Raw genomic sequence first — 17,125 nt, forward strand, 5'->3', positions numbered from 1 at the left:
TTTAAAATGCCATAACTTTCTTTATATTTTACATCCGATTTAAATGAATTTTCAGTGTTATGGTAGTTTTATTTTTCTCTATTTATTCAAATCAACATTTTGGTGGGTTGGACTTGATCTTTAAAAACTGTCAAATCGAAACTGACATTTTTGTCTTTGTTGTAATAGAATCAGTTCTTGGCACTATGACACTCATCCAGATTCTCTTATTCTTTTTGTTTTTCTTGTGTGCTTCAGAATACTAGATTTCTAGATAAAAGTATACAGCACTAAATAAATTCTCAATCACGACTTTTTTAAAGATTTTATATTGACTTGTTTATGGAGGGCATCTCCATCAATTTCTTTCTGGAATGACTGATTTTTTTTTTTAATTATTCCTATGGGTAATATTTTTATGGTAGTGGGTAGGTAGAATATATCATAACACTTCATGTCTCTTTTTATTTTTTTCTTTTCTCCAATCCCAGGCATGAAATTATGATGGCCTGCTGGCAATATCAAGAGAAGCTAAGACCAACCTTTGGTGAGATTCTACTTGCCTTGGAAGATACCGGTCTTCTTCAAGAATCCTTCGCCCAAAACTCCTTCTTCCTCAACGAACAGCTTCACGCCAATGAGGTCCCTGACAATATGAGCTCCAAGGAGCTAGAGACAGTCTCTATCCTTGACCAGAATGCAAGGAACAATGAAAACCTTTATACCAACATGTCTAGCAACAAAGCAGCGGGAGCTAGCAATGGGGGGAACGGTTCTGGTGGTAGTGTCCAGGTACCCATCGTGACGGGACCTTCGTCGTCGCCGAGGGATCGGAACGGTAGCCTGACGGGGAATGGCTCAATACCGCACGGGGTCGGGAAGTGCACGGAATGCTGAGGGTGGGTGTGTCTTGGACTTCTATTCTTTTGCATGGTTTGAGATGGGGGAGGCAAGAAAAGCCACTGTGAACTGGTCGAAAACCTCTCTGCAGTCACATTGGAGTCGAGGAATAAGATCACGAAAGAAGACAAGACATGGAATGGAACAGATGTCTTTGAGGGTTCGAATCTCATCCATCTAAAACGTAAAGGAGGATGAAGGATATGAGGAAGCAGTTACCATGGCAACAGTAGAGAGATGGAGAATGCTCCAGAACTGCTCAGAATGGACCTCGGTGGATTGCAAATGAAAAAGCAGTATTAAAATGGTTCAAAATGAAGCTATGGATGATTTCATAGATCTGATATTTTCAACTTCAGTTTTGTGGTCTTCAGTGCAAATGGATTGCTTGCATAGAGATATTTTGGGAGGTTGTGCAAATGAAGATGGTCAGTATATCAATGTAACTTCTGTTAATGAGTACCTGATAGAGTAAAACCAGGGTCTGATATGAAATGGTATGGACCAATATCAGATACAGACGAATATTCCGAAGAATAATTAACCTCTGCCTTTTATCGGTGTTCAATATCTTTCTTTTTTCATTTCCTACTCCTTTTCTTCTCTTCAAAACTTCTATATTCTCTCATTCTATTCCTTATTCATTTCTCCCTCTTCTTTTTTATCAATTTCTCTTGATTTTTTTCATCGCTTTTCTTTTCTATTTGTCTCTTCTTTCCTGAAAGATAATGATTGCTAACAGTAAAGCAATTTATTAAGTGCTTGTATCTACACTGTGTGTGATCAAGACGCTATTAACATTTCTTATCCTGGATTTAGCTTATTTCTCTTTCTTTTGTTTCTTCCCCTTTATTCATCTCCCCCCCCCCCCTCTCTTTCTCTCGATGTCTCTGATCATATACACCATGTTTTATCAGTAAGCCACAAAAAACCTCTGGATGTTCATTTGCGTTTGTTTGTTTTATATGGTGCAATATTGGATAGTAGAAAGGAGGAAGAAAGAAGATATAATCATCTTGCCTGCTTGGATGCATATACATAACAGCCTGTCTACTAAAAGTTAGACCCGATTTTCAATGAGGATTATGACTTGTATTTCAACTTGCATTGTTTACAACTTGTGCAGAAGTGTCTCTGCACACCGTTTATTTAAAAAAAAAAATTGAAAGTCTTGATTGGAATTCCTCTTTATTGTGATGTTCTGGAAGTTTCTCTTTGGCATTTTTCATCCTCACTCTGTGGTGTTAAGTGTATTTCACATCTGTTCACATGTTAAACTTTCTGTGATGTTTGGAATTTCACTGGATGAGCCGATTCCTACATGTAGAGAGCAAATAATTGGTATGATGTTTTGTCTACTAAAGTTTGTATATACAGGGTATATGTGGGACTAAAGAGATATTCTCTGTTATTTTGGAACGGGGGAGGAGAAATGAACTTTATACATTGAATTCAGTTCAATGCCTTTCAATTAAACTTATTCATAGACAATATTTTGAAAGGAAATTATCTTCTCTATTTGCAGCTATGATGTCTTTAACTCTCTTCCCTCATGATGATACCATGTATGTGTACTAAATGTAAGAAAGAGAACACTAATATCTGTGTATATTCCTTGTTATAAATGCATTAAAATCTTATCTCTGTGTGCTATCAATGTGTATTTTGTAAAAATCAATCCAAGCAATGAAATCTTGGTAAATATTTTATTATATTGAAAACCAGAGAAAAAGGTTCTATTGGACAATCCTGGTTAAGATTGGTGCTTGTCTTTAATATTTTTGTTCAAAAAGTTGGAAAATCGATATAAAGCATTCCAATTTTTAATATGCTGTACAAAAATTGAGAAAAATGCTACTTGAAAGGATGTAAAGTAGTATATTACTTGATTTCCCCCGTTTTCTACTTTGAATGTTTGGTGTCCTTTTTTTTTTTCATTGAAGTTTAATTTCATGTAAAGAAGTTTTCCTACTGTAATTGGTATCTCTCAAAAATGTACACCGTTTATTAATGAATCATCATCGTAATCCATCCATTGCCTCATTCAAATTGGCAACTCATATATGTTTATCGTATAATGTCTGTTGCATCAGAAGTATTTCTTAGCACTTTGAGCTTCTATGTAGTACTCAAAATTGAAGATATGAAATTTGTACTGTATTATCTTAATTTTTCAGTCTTATCTGAACTTTACTGATAAATCTTTATCATCCTTGTATCTCACCCATATGAATGTATACATCCCACCCCGATATTGTCATGCAACTCAAAGTAGCAACTCTGATAGTGTATTTCTTCCAGCTTGATATCAAAGCTCTTAAAAGTATCATAACTAAAGCAAATCTGCAGTACTTACAAAGTTTAATTTACTGAAAAAATCCACAGTACTTTTACTTTAAGTCACATTAATGAAATGAGTTTTGGCAGTGGCATATATAAAGTGTTTAAGTGAAACAGAATTTAGTACTTAAATGAAATTAAGGGAAGAAAGTCCATTACGCGTAATAGCCGCTAGACTATATTATATATCAAGTACTCAAACAAAAGTACTTCATCTTAATTGTTTCCACTTTTCCTTAATTCATCTCAATTTTAAGTATACCTGCCAGTACCGAAAAAAAAATTTATCCTGCATCACATGAAGTGTAGAAACTGAATTAGGCAACTCAATATTAACTATCTCATATTTTTAAACTCAACTTTGTAATGAAATTCTAATTGTATGGAAGGAAATCAGAAGTACTTTTTTGCATGTTTATTTTTCTAATAGTACTAGAATTTTTTTCTTTTAATAAATCTCTGAAGGTCTAACAACTCATCCTTGAATTTGCTTCAAATTGTTGTTTACGAATGTTAATCAACTCCTTTCTCATTGAATTTCAAAACTCATCTTATTTGTATTTTTCAGTTCAGAGAATAAAATGCTTGCTGAAAGATGTTTAAGTATTTTTTTCGTGGTACCTTTTCCTCTATAAGAATAAACACAGTACATGGTTTCACCTTCCTATAAATAGTTAAGAACAAAAGTATGTTTAATTTGCATCATACAAGAACTGCTTATGACCTAGTTTCTCATTTTGTGTTTCAGTTAGGAAATCATGCATGCTCACAATTAGTAAACTGCCTATTTATAACAAAGTTTTGTCATCATATTATATGAGGATCGAATGCTGTGCCCTCCATAAATTTTCTTTTTGAGTTTGATCATAAATTCTACCAATTTTACAAACCAACATATGAACATCTCAACCAAAAGAATGAAATAAAAATGAACAGATAATTACTTGTTGGTATTGTAACAGTTTTATTACTCACTTTTAAAAAGGGGCATGAATTCAGATCTGATCCCAAAAAAGATTGCATCTTTAACCCTATCTAATCTGGGCTATTTCGGACCAGAATATACGGGGGGGGGGGGGGGGGTCAATTTGATCCCCCTTTAGATCTCGGCCGCTGATTGCACGATCGCTGCAAAATTTGCAAGTATGTAGAGCTGGATGTAAGCTACAAGACTGTATAGTAAAATTTTCCAAAAATTGTTTATGTTTTGTATTAATTATGCAAATAAGCATATGAAATTTGCCTTAAATCTGTTTTTTGAGTATGTTTTTGTCTTTAACTCAATTTATATAGCTATTAGAATGCTATTTTGTGTTTTGGGTATCAATTACATTTTTAACAAATATCTACAACAAAATTGCAAAAATATGATGAATTTCTCATGAATTTTATTTTTTTTAATTCTTATTTCTTTGTTTTTTCAAACCTTTGTTTTTTATTGTTTTTCTGATGAACTTTGTCGGGGACCCTTTTGCGATCATAAATAGCATAAAATAAATCCATTTAAACCAACAAAAGTAAAAATAATCATACATTTATGGTTTTTGGTTGAAAAACACAATTTGCTTTGACTTTGTACACGGAAGCGTATTTTTGAGCAATTTCGGGTCTGACATGCACTTACATGCACTTTCGGAACCGCGTACCCGGGCGTCGCAAATTTGGTCTCAAAAGATGTACAAGACTTGAAAGTAAAAGTCAGCGAGCAGTGCGGTCAAGAAATTTCGTGCGACAGCGTAGTGACAATTTTTTTTTTTCGAGGCCCCCCCCCCGTATATTAAGGGTTAAGAAAACAGATCAAATATAATGTTCAGTAGTTGATGGCATGCTCGGAAGGTCAAATGTTTTGATTTTCACCTTGGAGTGGCAGAATCTAGTCATTGTTCTTTTCTGTTTCTGAATTCTTGGTGCAATAATGCAGATGACAATGAAGATATCTATTCCTTCTTGAGTATTTGTTGCCTATTTTTCCCTCGTGCAAGTATGTCATTTTTTTTTTCGTTATCCTTATATCATGGACGACATCATCATGCATGATGGCGCCATACTCGTAGAGTCATGTTTTGTGTGTATACATTTCATTGCAGTATTATTTCCCACTGTTGCTCCGATATTGAAAGATGTTATGTTTTTTTGTCTTATTTCTATGCTGCAGGTATGGTTTTATCTTGTTTTAAAAGATGATATTAGATTAGATTTAGCTTTATAGATGTTTGTCTTCAGAAGAAAACCCTGCCTCGGGTTTCAACTTAATTTCATAGTATTTTTGCACAAAATGTTTCCACCCATGAAAGAAGTTATGCATACTTAATAGTCACTTGCCCATGTTCATTCAAGGTATTTGAACTCTGTAACTTAATAAACTTGTTAGCTGTTTGGCACCTCCCCTTGCCAGTCGTTATCAAAGACAACATACATTTCTAGTCAGACCTCTAAATTCTAGCACTCACACCAAATGAATAAAGGCATATGATACTCATTTCCTTGTTACTAATAAGAAATGACAGAAATAAAAAATTTCATTACCAAGCCAAAGTTCAGTACCATATAACAGTAGTTTGTAACAGTATATTTTGTTTTTATCAATTTTCAAATAGTAAATTACAGAATTTTTTTTCTGAATTTGTTATATATAATTCTTTTGGGGAATTCTGTGACAAAAGCCTCTTGGCCAGTCAGATGGCAATATTTCAGTAGCTTATAACAACATCTTGTTAGTTCCAATTGGTAACATTCATTGGTAATGAGTATTGTGAAACAAGGCTCTATTTCCTGACACAAGTGAAAATCAGTAAACTTGTATAAAATCATGAGTTGAAGTAAAAGAAAAAAAATAATTGTTTTGGTCCAACACACGAGTTTAATTAATCCTTAAGCTGCCATAGCTGTGTACAGTGATCTACTGTAGCTGTATAAAATGCATGCAGAGTAGCATTTTCCTCCTTCATACTACCTGCCACAGGGGGTTATGTTACTGGCAGGATAAGGGTTAAATTCTTTTGTACAAAGTGCACCATTATTGTTTCTTTCAAGTTTTGTGTTGGTGTTGGATGCACATGACATGTTATACGAATAAAAGGCCTAAGCAGCACGTGACAAAATTGCTTTGAATTAGTTTAGTTTAGTTTAGATTAATTCATGCTTTGACAATCAATTTTCTAGTCATGATTAATACTAGAATATAATCTTTGTGCCATAGGAGTACATGTATATCCTTTTAAAAAGGTGTACTTTAAAAAGCCACCTCGTATCATGGAAGAAGCTTGATTACAGGTGAATGTCATTCAGTGTTAAAAGTTACATAAATATTATGTAGCACCACAGCATAATGAGATTCAAGCAAGATGGAGCATAAGTATAAATACAAAATGCATAATGTATTCATCATTTATGTCAAGACAATCCCTAATCGAATCACCTTGTAAGTGTACCAGTTTGCATCATGTTTCCAATTTGTACTTTTGCAATTAAAATTGAATTTTTGGTTAATATTATAATTACAATTTTACTTGCATTGGAACTCAGATGGTCGTTTTTTTCAGACAATTTGCATCATTGTATTCAATTTTTTTTAAAGACAGATTTCATGATCTTGATATATCATGATTTAATCTCAGTGATCAGAAAGGACCAATAGCATGCTTGAATTATTTACGAATCTGTATCTCCTTCGATGAATTCAGTTGTGTCAAGACAGCGTTATTATGTGTCAGTCTATTTTCTCATGACGTGTTCTTAATGAATGAATTGGTTTTCTAAGAGTAAGAATAATGTAGTAATGTACTTGTCAAGTGTTTTGTTGGTCCCTTAAAAGGAACCAACTAATTATTTTGCAGACATTAAGAGGGCTTAAAATATACCACTGGGAGGTAATTTGGTGTACTTTCATGAAAATACTAAAAAAAAATAAGATCCACTCTGCTTTTGCACCAAAAAAAGTATTCAAGTAATTAAGTAAATATTTTGCATAATTCCTTGAAAACAGATTTGAGAAGATTCGCAACTTAACTAGAACATTGATATCATGTACCGATATATCTTGCCACTTGATACGTATTCGTTGATTTCTAAACAACATCTCCCATTTTGAGTGCAGTCTGTGAATTGAATTGGAATGCTTTTGATGTTAAAGAATTATCGGAAGACTTTGCGTAGACTCCCCAATCATAGCAACAGGTATTTTCAGTCTTCATTAATTGCATATGATCTTATGTATCTGAAAATGAATGAGAAATATTTCTTGTATGGCTCAAATTATCGTTTTTCAATAGTATGGGTATTTGATTATAAAGAATTTCAGGGGCTGATGTAGGGAGTGTGTCCAAACGCTGACTCTCTGTTGAGAATACAATAACATCTAGACAAAATTGACTTCTCTATATACAGATAAAATTCAGGCCTTGATTATTTAAGGTTAGATATTTAATTTATTATGAGTGTTAGTTTTTTTTAGCCTCATAACGTTGCCTGGATGTGATGAAAGATATTTCATTGCAATCATTGAGCATTTGAGCTTGTTTCATGATTAAAATGTTGTGTTCAAATGTTCTCACAGAAATGTTCAAATGTTAAAGCCATGTTTAGTACAATTGCAATAGCATTTCATTGAAATTCTAATCTATGGGATTCTGCTATTTTCATGAAATCATCAGTTTATGAACTAATATTTAGTAGTTTGAATGAATTTATGCTTTTTTTGGAGCTTACTGTATAATCGTTACTGAACACGTTAGTAAATCAAATTCATTTCATTTCTATGTCCAATGCTAAGCAATGCTATGCATGACTGCATAATAAAGCCATTTGTTAGCGCACTAAATTATTGATGTTTTAACACAGCCAGGTATGTGTAACACTTTGTCTAAGAATGGACACGTTTGTACTATTTACCTCAAAGTTGTAAGGTGTTTGTAAATCATGTATGTTTTTTTTTCTGTCATCACCGACTACCCTGCACTCGATGTACATTATGTAAATGGAAAGTTAAGAAAAGGATTCTAAAAATACACAAAAGATGTCACATATTTAATATTAAAAACTTCAAAGATGAATCTCGCTTACTGTGTTGTTTCATTAATAAAGGTATGTGCGTGTGTGTGTGTACAACTGAAAAACTCTTGTCTGGGCCTGTCTTACCAAGAGGTACGATTGATCCAATCAACCACAACTATGGAAAGCCAGCAATGTCAACATCTAAAATACATGTTTGTTCAAAATATTTTCTAGATATGATGTATATTCATACACTCACTGTTTTCTTGACAATTTCAAAGGACATTGTGCAAATTTCCTTAAGTGAAAATTATGACATTGATGGATTTCCATATACTTGAGGTTGATCGGATCAATAGTAAGACGGGGCCCTGGGCACCGTAATATACAATCAATTTTGAACCTTATAAGGGAACTGAACTCTACTGAGCGCAGGGCATACAATGAATCTCATCTTGGACATAGAATCATCTATAAAACTGTATACAGTATACCTTAGTAATCTTTAGCAGCGAAGAAAATCAGCATGCACAATCTTCAAATTGTCTGATCAAACTACAAAAACTATTGGAGGCTGAATGATTTTGCTACATTGATGTTTTCCGTTGACTCCAGCCAACATCAGTCCCCAACATGTTAATTTAGGTGTAAAGTCAAACATTTGCTCCAAGAATTCTATACACATCACAATAACATCAGAGCAGTGTGAAAGTATCTATAGCATTAGATGCTTTTATTTCCTCTCAAGGAGGTAATGGACATGAGAGTCAATCACTAGGTCATTTTAAAAAATATGTACGGTATATATCTCTTGGTGCAAATGGCCTTTCAGCAACCATTTGTGTGCACCCAGAATTTAAGAAAGGAAAAAAACCAAACAGACAAGTGTTACAGTAACCAATAGCACTGCAAAAATTAAACAGAAACTTCCCAGATTTCTGCACAAAAGCTTTCCTTCAAAATATATCGATGCCAATTCTATAAATCATGTCAAGATGATCATAATTCTAGCTTCTATGCCATTTGTTTATTCATGAAAACCTGACTGTAATGCACATCCTAATCCAATCTGTATATGCATACAATAGCTGTGGAGCTTGGCTCAAATGTAAAATCTTGCTCACGTTACACATCATGTTACTCTATTACTGTCACAATTTCAATCTGGTTTTCATTACCAATTGACAAAGTAATAATAATAATAGCTGGATTTATAAAGTGCTTTTTGCCTGAGGATACAAAGCGCTGCTATTATTACCCCGGCTTTAGCTCGAGCTACCATCATTCAAGGAAACGGGTACCCATTCACCTCACCTGGGTCAAGTGCAGCACAGTGTGGATAATTTCTTGCTGAAGGAAAACACGCCATGGCTAGGATTCAAACCCACAACCCTCTGTTTGAAAGGCGAGAGTCAGAAACACTAGACCACGACGCGCCCACGTAGGTGATTATCATGGTATGGTTCACAAAGTACAGATTTAACAAGTTTTGTAAGTATATGTAGGCTATATGTTTGCCAGCTGTGCTGCTGGTTGCTGTAAATACACTTGTGTATGTAACTATGGGGAGACACTGATGCTGGCCTATGAAATAAAATATGTGTAAAAGTAAATCAGTAAAACATTCAGGAGTGATTACTTGGAAAACAATACCAACTGACTTTAAATTGTTTCCATTTATTGCCTCATTTTTAAATGAACATATAAAACTTATCTCTTAACGGTAATATGATTTATTATGGTATTGGAGCCCATCCTGTAAAAGGCCAATGGCCTCTGATGGCTCCTCTATATTCTGTGAATTTATAATGATTTTTCTTTACTGGCTATTTGTTAGGTCAATTAGAAATAAACAAAATTATTATAGCAAGCTATTTATGGATCATGACGCTGTTGACAAACTTTGTTGACAGGCTCAGAATGGACAGGACGAAACAGATGGGAATTTTGCATATGAAATGAGAGAAGGTACAGTTTGAAAGGGGGCTCGGGACAAGGAATATACCAGGCTCAGTTGTGAATGTGTTAATTCTCTTACGTTTCTAGCCTGTATATCCAGTGTTTGTGGGCAAACTTTTGACCTGTATGTGTCACCTAGTCAGCAGGCGAAAACCTATGATTTTGCAATTTGCATAGTGCATAATACAGAGTCTGAAGTGGTGAAACTAGATTTCAATATGTAATGTGGCTGCCTCTATCAAAAAGTCTATGCTATGTATGCTATGTCTATCACATTCAACAACAGGAACCAGAATGTATCCTGAAATGCTGGAAAATATGGTTGATGACATCACCTGGTGGGTGTTTCATAAAGCTGTTCGTAAGTTAAGAGCGACTTTAAGAACGACTGGTGAACCTTTCTTACGTGTGTACCATCGCCAATGAATATACCATTTACCACAATAAAGGATCACCAGTCGTTCTTAAAGTCACTCTTAACTTACGAACAGCTTTATGAAACGGCCCCCAGTAAGGGTGACAAAAGCAAAGTTTCTGGAATATGGGCGACTCTCTCCTGCACTTTCACCCACTTACATGAATAAAGAACCATTAGATTCATTTATCATGTACACATTCAAGGAAGTCCATACAGTTAAAGATACTACAAGGAGAAGATTGGACAGTACATAGAGCGCGCAATGAAATGTTTGGGAGAGCACCCCACAGTGCTAAGTAAACCATTGCCAGCCTTCACGTATCGCCATTTTTGGTTGTGTACAAAACATATGAGGGAAATGGAGAAGGGGTGGAGGAATAGAAGATTTTTACATTTTAAGATTTTTTTCTTCAAATTTTTTTTCCTAGAATTACAGATGAATATAGTGTCACAAATTTGTATTTGTAGTATACTATCAACATTCTCGGTATTCATTGAGAGCAAAGCCTTCTCGAGCTTGTAAATCGCATAGTCCTTGGCATAGTTTGCATAATGTCTACATCTCGTTCTGCCTAAGCGTCCTTCCAACATTCCTAGCTGAGGTCAGACATTACTTACTACCTGGGCCTCGCTCGTCAAGAGCGACTGTTCTTCGCTTACGTAACAGCGAGGATAGTCTCTCAGTCGTGTGTGACCTCGCCCAACGATGACAGATCTCGGTCACTTGCGACCCCGCCTGACCTCACGCTGAAGACAGTTCTGTTTTGCATAAGTCCAGGGTCTTGCTGCTCGTAAACAGAGTCTGCCCTTGTGTTATGCAACATCAAGAACTGACTCGCAGTCGCGTGCAGCCCATCTAGGCCGAGGACGAATGTTGTTTTTGAGAGAAGGATAGAAACTAGCTCAAGGATGCTTTGCTTGATCTAGCTCTCATTCAAAGGAGTGGTAATTTGCATTTGGGGAGAGTTTTCTCGCGGCATGTCTGGAGTCCATTTCAATCGAGTGTAGTTGGATTGTGTCTTATTCTTCAAACGCTTTATTAATAAATGGACATGTCTACTCTTAGTTCTCTATATCTTCATTTTGCTGCTCCTCATGTATGAGAGAACACAGAAAAGTGCAGAGATAAGATTTACATATTTGACGTGTAGAGAATTTGGTCAGAGAATTAAGAACTTTAACGAGAACTTAAGATTTATACAGAGTCTGTGAGAGAAGAGGAAACAAACAGTTGGTGATTTCAGTGATATCTGTGCGAGCTTACGTTATAGCGGTCTAGTAATTTTTAACCCCCTTATAAATTTTGTAACACTGGTGGCAGCGGTGGGATATTGGACCTCAACACGTTAGTCGATATGCCTGGAAGGAAAAGAAAGACCGACTTAGAACAAGAGATCAAGCAGCTGAAAGTTGAGCTTGATCAGGCGAGACTACATTCCCAAATTTCAAATGGAGATGATGATTACAACAGCGAGGTTCAAATTATTGGCCCCAACAAACACCATGACCACAGGGCTTTTATTCAGCTTCTGCATCAGGAATATTTTGATGAGAAACCTTGGGAGAGTTTCATAGTTTTGTTCCACAACATCGCTGAAGCTTGTGATTGGAATGTGAACGAAAAACGATTACTGATGCTGGCATGCCTGTGAGGGGATGCTGCCGATTTCGCCTTCCAACAGCTTACTTCCGATGTGACAGGAAACTTTGACAAGCTTGTAGCAGCATTTAATGAACAATTACAAATTAGGAAACCCCAGCATCATTCGTTTCTCAGCTGGAAGCAAGATGTCTTGGGTCTTAAGCATTAATTGCTGATAACGCCATTGACGTTAGAAGGCTCAAAACTTTCGGCTACCCCTGTGCCAATGTCGACACCATAGAAACAATTAGTACATGCCATTTCTTGAGAGGACTGGGTGATCAAAACATGATTCTAGCTGTATTCAAGTGGAATGTATTTGTTGCTGATATATGTGACGAGGGCCTTCTCGGATTTGATTTCATACACCACTTTAATTTTGTTCTCGAACCTAGGCTTTGGGCTCCGCCTGATCAATCGGCTGTTTCGCTGTCAGACTGCGTGTGATCAAGTAAGCTGCAGTGAAGAGTGACATCATCATCCCAGCTAACTCAGAGTTTATCATTGTCAGTAGTGCGGATACTTCCAAATTAGAACCAGGAGATTTGCCATATGGATTGATTGAACCCATGGGTGACAGGGAGACATTACAGCCGATACATGTAGCTAGTTGCGATATCAGTAGGAAGGTATCGACTTACCAGTATGCCCTTGATGAGGATATACATGTGCATGCAGGGTCAAAGATTGCAAACCTTCAACAAGTAGACGATGTGTACGGGGAATGTGAGGATGAGGCTTTTCCACCGCAGGTTAAAGTGATGAAGAGTAACTCTGCATCTGGAGCACTGGAGTTTGAGGATTAGGCTGCTGACTTAAAGCCATTACATGACAGAAGCTGTAAGGACTTATCATCTGCGGATGAGATGGAGAAGTCAGCTAAATTACTTGATAAACATAAGTCAACATTTGCAGCTTCTCCAACTGACTTGGGGACGGCATCATTAATTTAACAAGCTATCGACACCGGCGATGCAACAACGATTAAACAGAGGCCCAGATGGCCCCCACGGGCGTTCGCAGATGAAGAGGAGGAGATAATTCAAACTCACTTGCGCTCAGGAATAATCCGCGATTTTACAAATGCATGGTCCAGTTCGTTGGGTGTACGTCAAGACCGGGAGTCGATTATCGCACGCTAGATGAAGTAACTACTAAAGACGTTTATCCCCTGCCCTGTATCGAGGATTGCCTTGATTGTATTGGAGGTTCTCTAGTTTTTAGCACTTTGGACTTACAATCAGGATACTGGCAGATAGAAATTAAGAAGGAGGACCGAGAGAAGACAGCATTTAGCACAAAAGCGGACTCTACGAGTACATTATGATGCCGTTTGGATTATGTAATGCACCAAGCACATTCGAGCGGGCCATGGAGCTGATCATGAAGGGTTTTACAGTGGAAGACTTTGCTCCTTTATCTTGATGTTATAATTGTTCTTGGTTCAACCTTCGATGAGCACATCGAGAAGCTGGATGAGGTGCTTAATTATCTCGGTATAGCAAGTCTTTAAAGTCAAACTAAACCCAGCACAATGTCACCTTCTGAAAGTCTCCGAGGTTAATTATCTGGGACATGTAGTAAGTGCTGAAGGAATAAAACCTGACCCAGAGAAGATACATAGGATTTATCAATGGCCTACACCCAAGTCAGTCAGTGATATCAGATCCTTTGTGGGTCTTTGATTCTATTACAGAAGATTTATTCGTGGGTTTTCATCCATCGCAGCTCCCCTAACTAACCTGATGGGGAAATCTATTGCATTCGAGTGGGATGACAGGTGTCAACTTGCATTTGATGAGCTTAAATTGGCAATCACAAGCAACAATATCATGGCATATCCAAATGAAAAAGGTATGTTCATTCTTAATACTGATGTGTCATCAACTGGTGTCCGGATGGTCCTCTCGCAGATTCAACGGGGTGACACTGCCCAGTGTGATTTGGCAAGACCAATAGCCTTCGCTAGCCATTCTGTTACCAAGACACAGCGGCGGTACTGCACTACACTACACGCTGTGAAATATTAGCAGTTGTCTCGTTCGTCAACCATTTTAGTCATTATCTGCTCAGTAGAAAATTCTTGAGTAGAACTGACCATTCATCTCTTTGACAGATGTCGTTCCAAGAGCCTACTGATCAAATTGCCAGGTGGATCAAAATCCTGTCCCAGTTCTTGATCGAGCACCGAGATGGAAGCATGGTAATGCCGATGCATTATCTAGAATTTCATGTGAACCCAGTGTTTGTGATTGTTATGATGGAGAGTCAATAATCCAGGAATTACTGTGCGGTGGATGTAGTACATGTGAGAAGCAACATCGCGAATGGTCTACTATCTTCGAAGAGGACGATGTCGTCCCTCTTTTTGTGAAGGGTGTCCGGCCAACAGAAAAACTGTTGGTATCTACCCAAGCTCAAACAGCTTCTTCAGCCACAGAAGGGGCTCCATATGTGAAGAAGAATTTATCTCGTATTAAGTGCTTAGCTGCCGTTGTTGTCGTCTTCGCGTTTGCTGCAGGTGTTAGTCGCGTATTGTCAAGATACAGAATTATATTTGGAATTATGATCATGTGTTTAATTGGAGACGTCGCGGTGTGCTGGCTTAATGTTGGTATTGCATATGTAATGGATGGGCAGCAAAGTCATTTGACGGGAGGTCCTGGCCGATCCCAAGTAGGCTTATGAGAGCAAGTGGTGTTTCAAAGCAGCAGAAGAGGACAAAGGTGGATAAGCATAGAATAAGTGTAAACCAGGGTGTCAGAATCTTACACACGAGGAATTGCTCAAAATTGTGTCATTTGCGCTTGACTGGCTCACCAATTCCCCAGACAGACCAGCTCGCAGCCTTACACATAAAAGCCTGACTGTAAAGAATCTACATGTATGGTTGTCACGAAAACAGTTGGAAATGGTTGATGGCTCATTGTACAAGCATCATGATACTAGTTCAAAACTCATGACAAGGCTACAGCTTGTTGTACCGGAAGAGTTACAGGACGTTGTGATAGAGGCAAATCATACATCAGTCTTTGCTGGCCACCTGGAGTTAAAAGTCAAATATCACACAGTTTCTACTGGTTAAATATGAACCAATTGGTTTGGGCTTTCATTGGGAATTGTGTGATATGCACGTCAAGCAAGCGTCCAGCATCAAAACCAAGAGCACCGCTGGGCGAATATGTTGGCCACCCCATGGATCGAGTTGCTATTGAGATTATGGGACCACATCCCGTGAGTGACAACGGAAATTAAATATATTTTGGTAGTTGGCTCTGCATTCACAAAATGGATTGAGGCATATGCTATCCCCAATCAGATTGCCGAGACAGTAGCAGAGAAGCTCGTAAATGAATTCACATCACGATTTGGAGCACCCCTGGAACTTCATTCCGACCAGGGCAGAACATTTGAATCTGCTTTATTTCAAGATGTATGTTAATTGCTTGGGATTACAGAGACTAGAACGACCCCTTACCATCCCTCTTCGAATGGAATGATTGAAAGGTTCAATCTGACACTTGCAAACAGGATTGCCTCTTTTGCGAATCAAAACCAGAAAGACTGGGACATTAATCTATCCCTTTTGACAGCAGGGTATAGAAGTACTTCACACAAGACTACAAGCTTTTCTCTTAATTTCATAATGCTCAGTAGTGACATAAGGACACCCCCAGAGTTTGCACTCGACATTGAGAATCCGGACGATGAGCCAGGCGGCATCCTCACTCTCACTTAACTTTCAGCCAGTTCGGACGTTCTGCTTCCATTCTCTCCAAAATCACCGTTGGCATTCCAGTACCCACCTAGTTTACTCCTTGGGCATGATGGGGGCAACAGGAGTGACAGTGGATTTGTGTCACCCTTAATGCCAATATGCGATGAGAATACTTACTCCCCCGATAACAGTTGGCGTTGGAGAATGGCAAAGCATCGATGTGGAGAACAATAAGGGAAAGGGGTTCATCTTTACTAACACGCCCCTCCCTGTGAAACAGACACATGGTCAACTGGGGCACAAACGAAAGATGGAGGAACAAACAAATAATAACGATAACAAGAGAATTTTGGAGGCTATAGCATCTATGGAGAAACGGTTCTCAGCCAAATTATCGTCTCTTAGGAAGGATATAGAGACTCTCAAATCCAATGATAGTTTAAACAGCAAGGTTGACCAACAAGACGGCGAGGCAAGAGTTTACACGGAACATATCCAGATGGACTTGGTCAAAGGAATAAACGTGTCGGGTTTAGTGAAGGGTAGACGGGAACAGCTACAACAAGCATCGACGATTCAACATGACCTGTCTAGTGTCAGTCCTCCGTCCAAAGACAATTAATTATACATTTATTATTCCTAGCTGTCTCCCAAAGAAGGAAAATGCTCGTGCGAGGTGCTCCTTTTTTTGTCTTCAATTCTACACTTCATTGACAATCTGTATTTGAGGATAAAGCCGCCGCAATAGACATGAAAGAAATATTTGTTTGTATTCTATTAAGGACTGCAGAAGTTTAACATTTCAGACTTGAACACCTTGCTTCGGCACGGAAAAGAGAAGGAGCATTTTTTGTCATAGAACTATCCGCTATTGCTGTATATAGGACTTTAAGTTAGTTTTAACGATTTTCTTCTGGGGACAACTGATGCATAATTTGGTGTGTCTGATTGCTGAACCACCTAATTTTTCGTATTTTTTGAAAAATTCCTACCTTATGATTCTGTAAACTATGATCCCAAGGGACCAATTGATGCAGGAATGCGCTTTCTTGAGAATTTAGAACTATGTCGAATCTGCGACCTAATGGACAACTGACCTTTGAAGGGAACTTGTCCAAGAATTTCAACGAATGGATACAGGAATTAAACGTCTATGAGATTGCTACTCAAATGACAG

The 17,125-nt window shown here is 37.5% G+C and overlaps 1 protein-coding gene across 1 annotated transcript in view; it reads left to right on the plus strand.

The window, feature by feature from the left end:
* The window catches only part of LOC121415690 (insulin receptor-like), a 52,116-nt gene extending 49,815 nt beyond the window's left edge, over positions 1 to 2,301 (plus strand). The window contains exon 21 of the mRNA XM_041608999.1: positions 471 to 2,301. Within this exon, the coding sequence (XP_041464933.1) occupies positions 471 to 876 (406 nt within the window). The 3' untranslated portion in view covers positions 877 to 2,301. The remainder of the gene's footprint in view (positions 1 to 470) is intronic.
* Positions 2,302 to 17,125: the final 14,824 nt, after the last annotated feature.

This window comes from Lytechinus variegatus, chromosome 5 (genome assembly GCF_018143015.1).
Source record: "Lytechinus variegatus isolate NC3 chromosome 5, Lvar_3.0, whole genome shotgun sequence".
Taxonomy (NCBI): Eukaryota; Metazoa; Echinodermata; class Echinoidea; order Temnopleuroida; family Toxopneustidae; genus Lytechinus; species Lytechinus variegatus.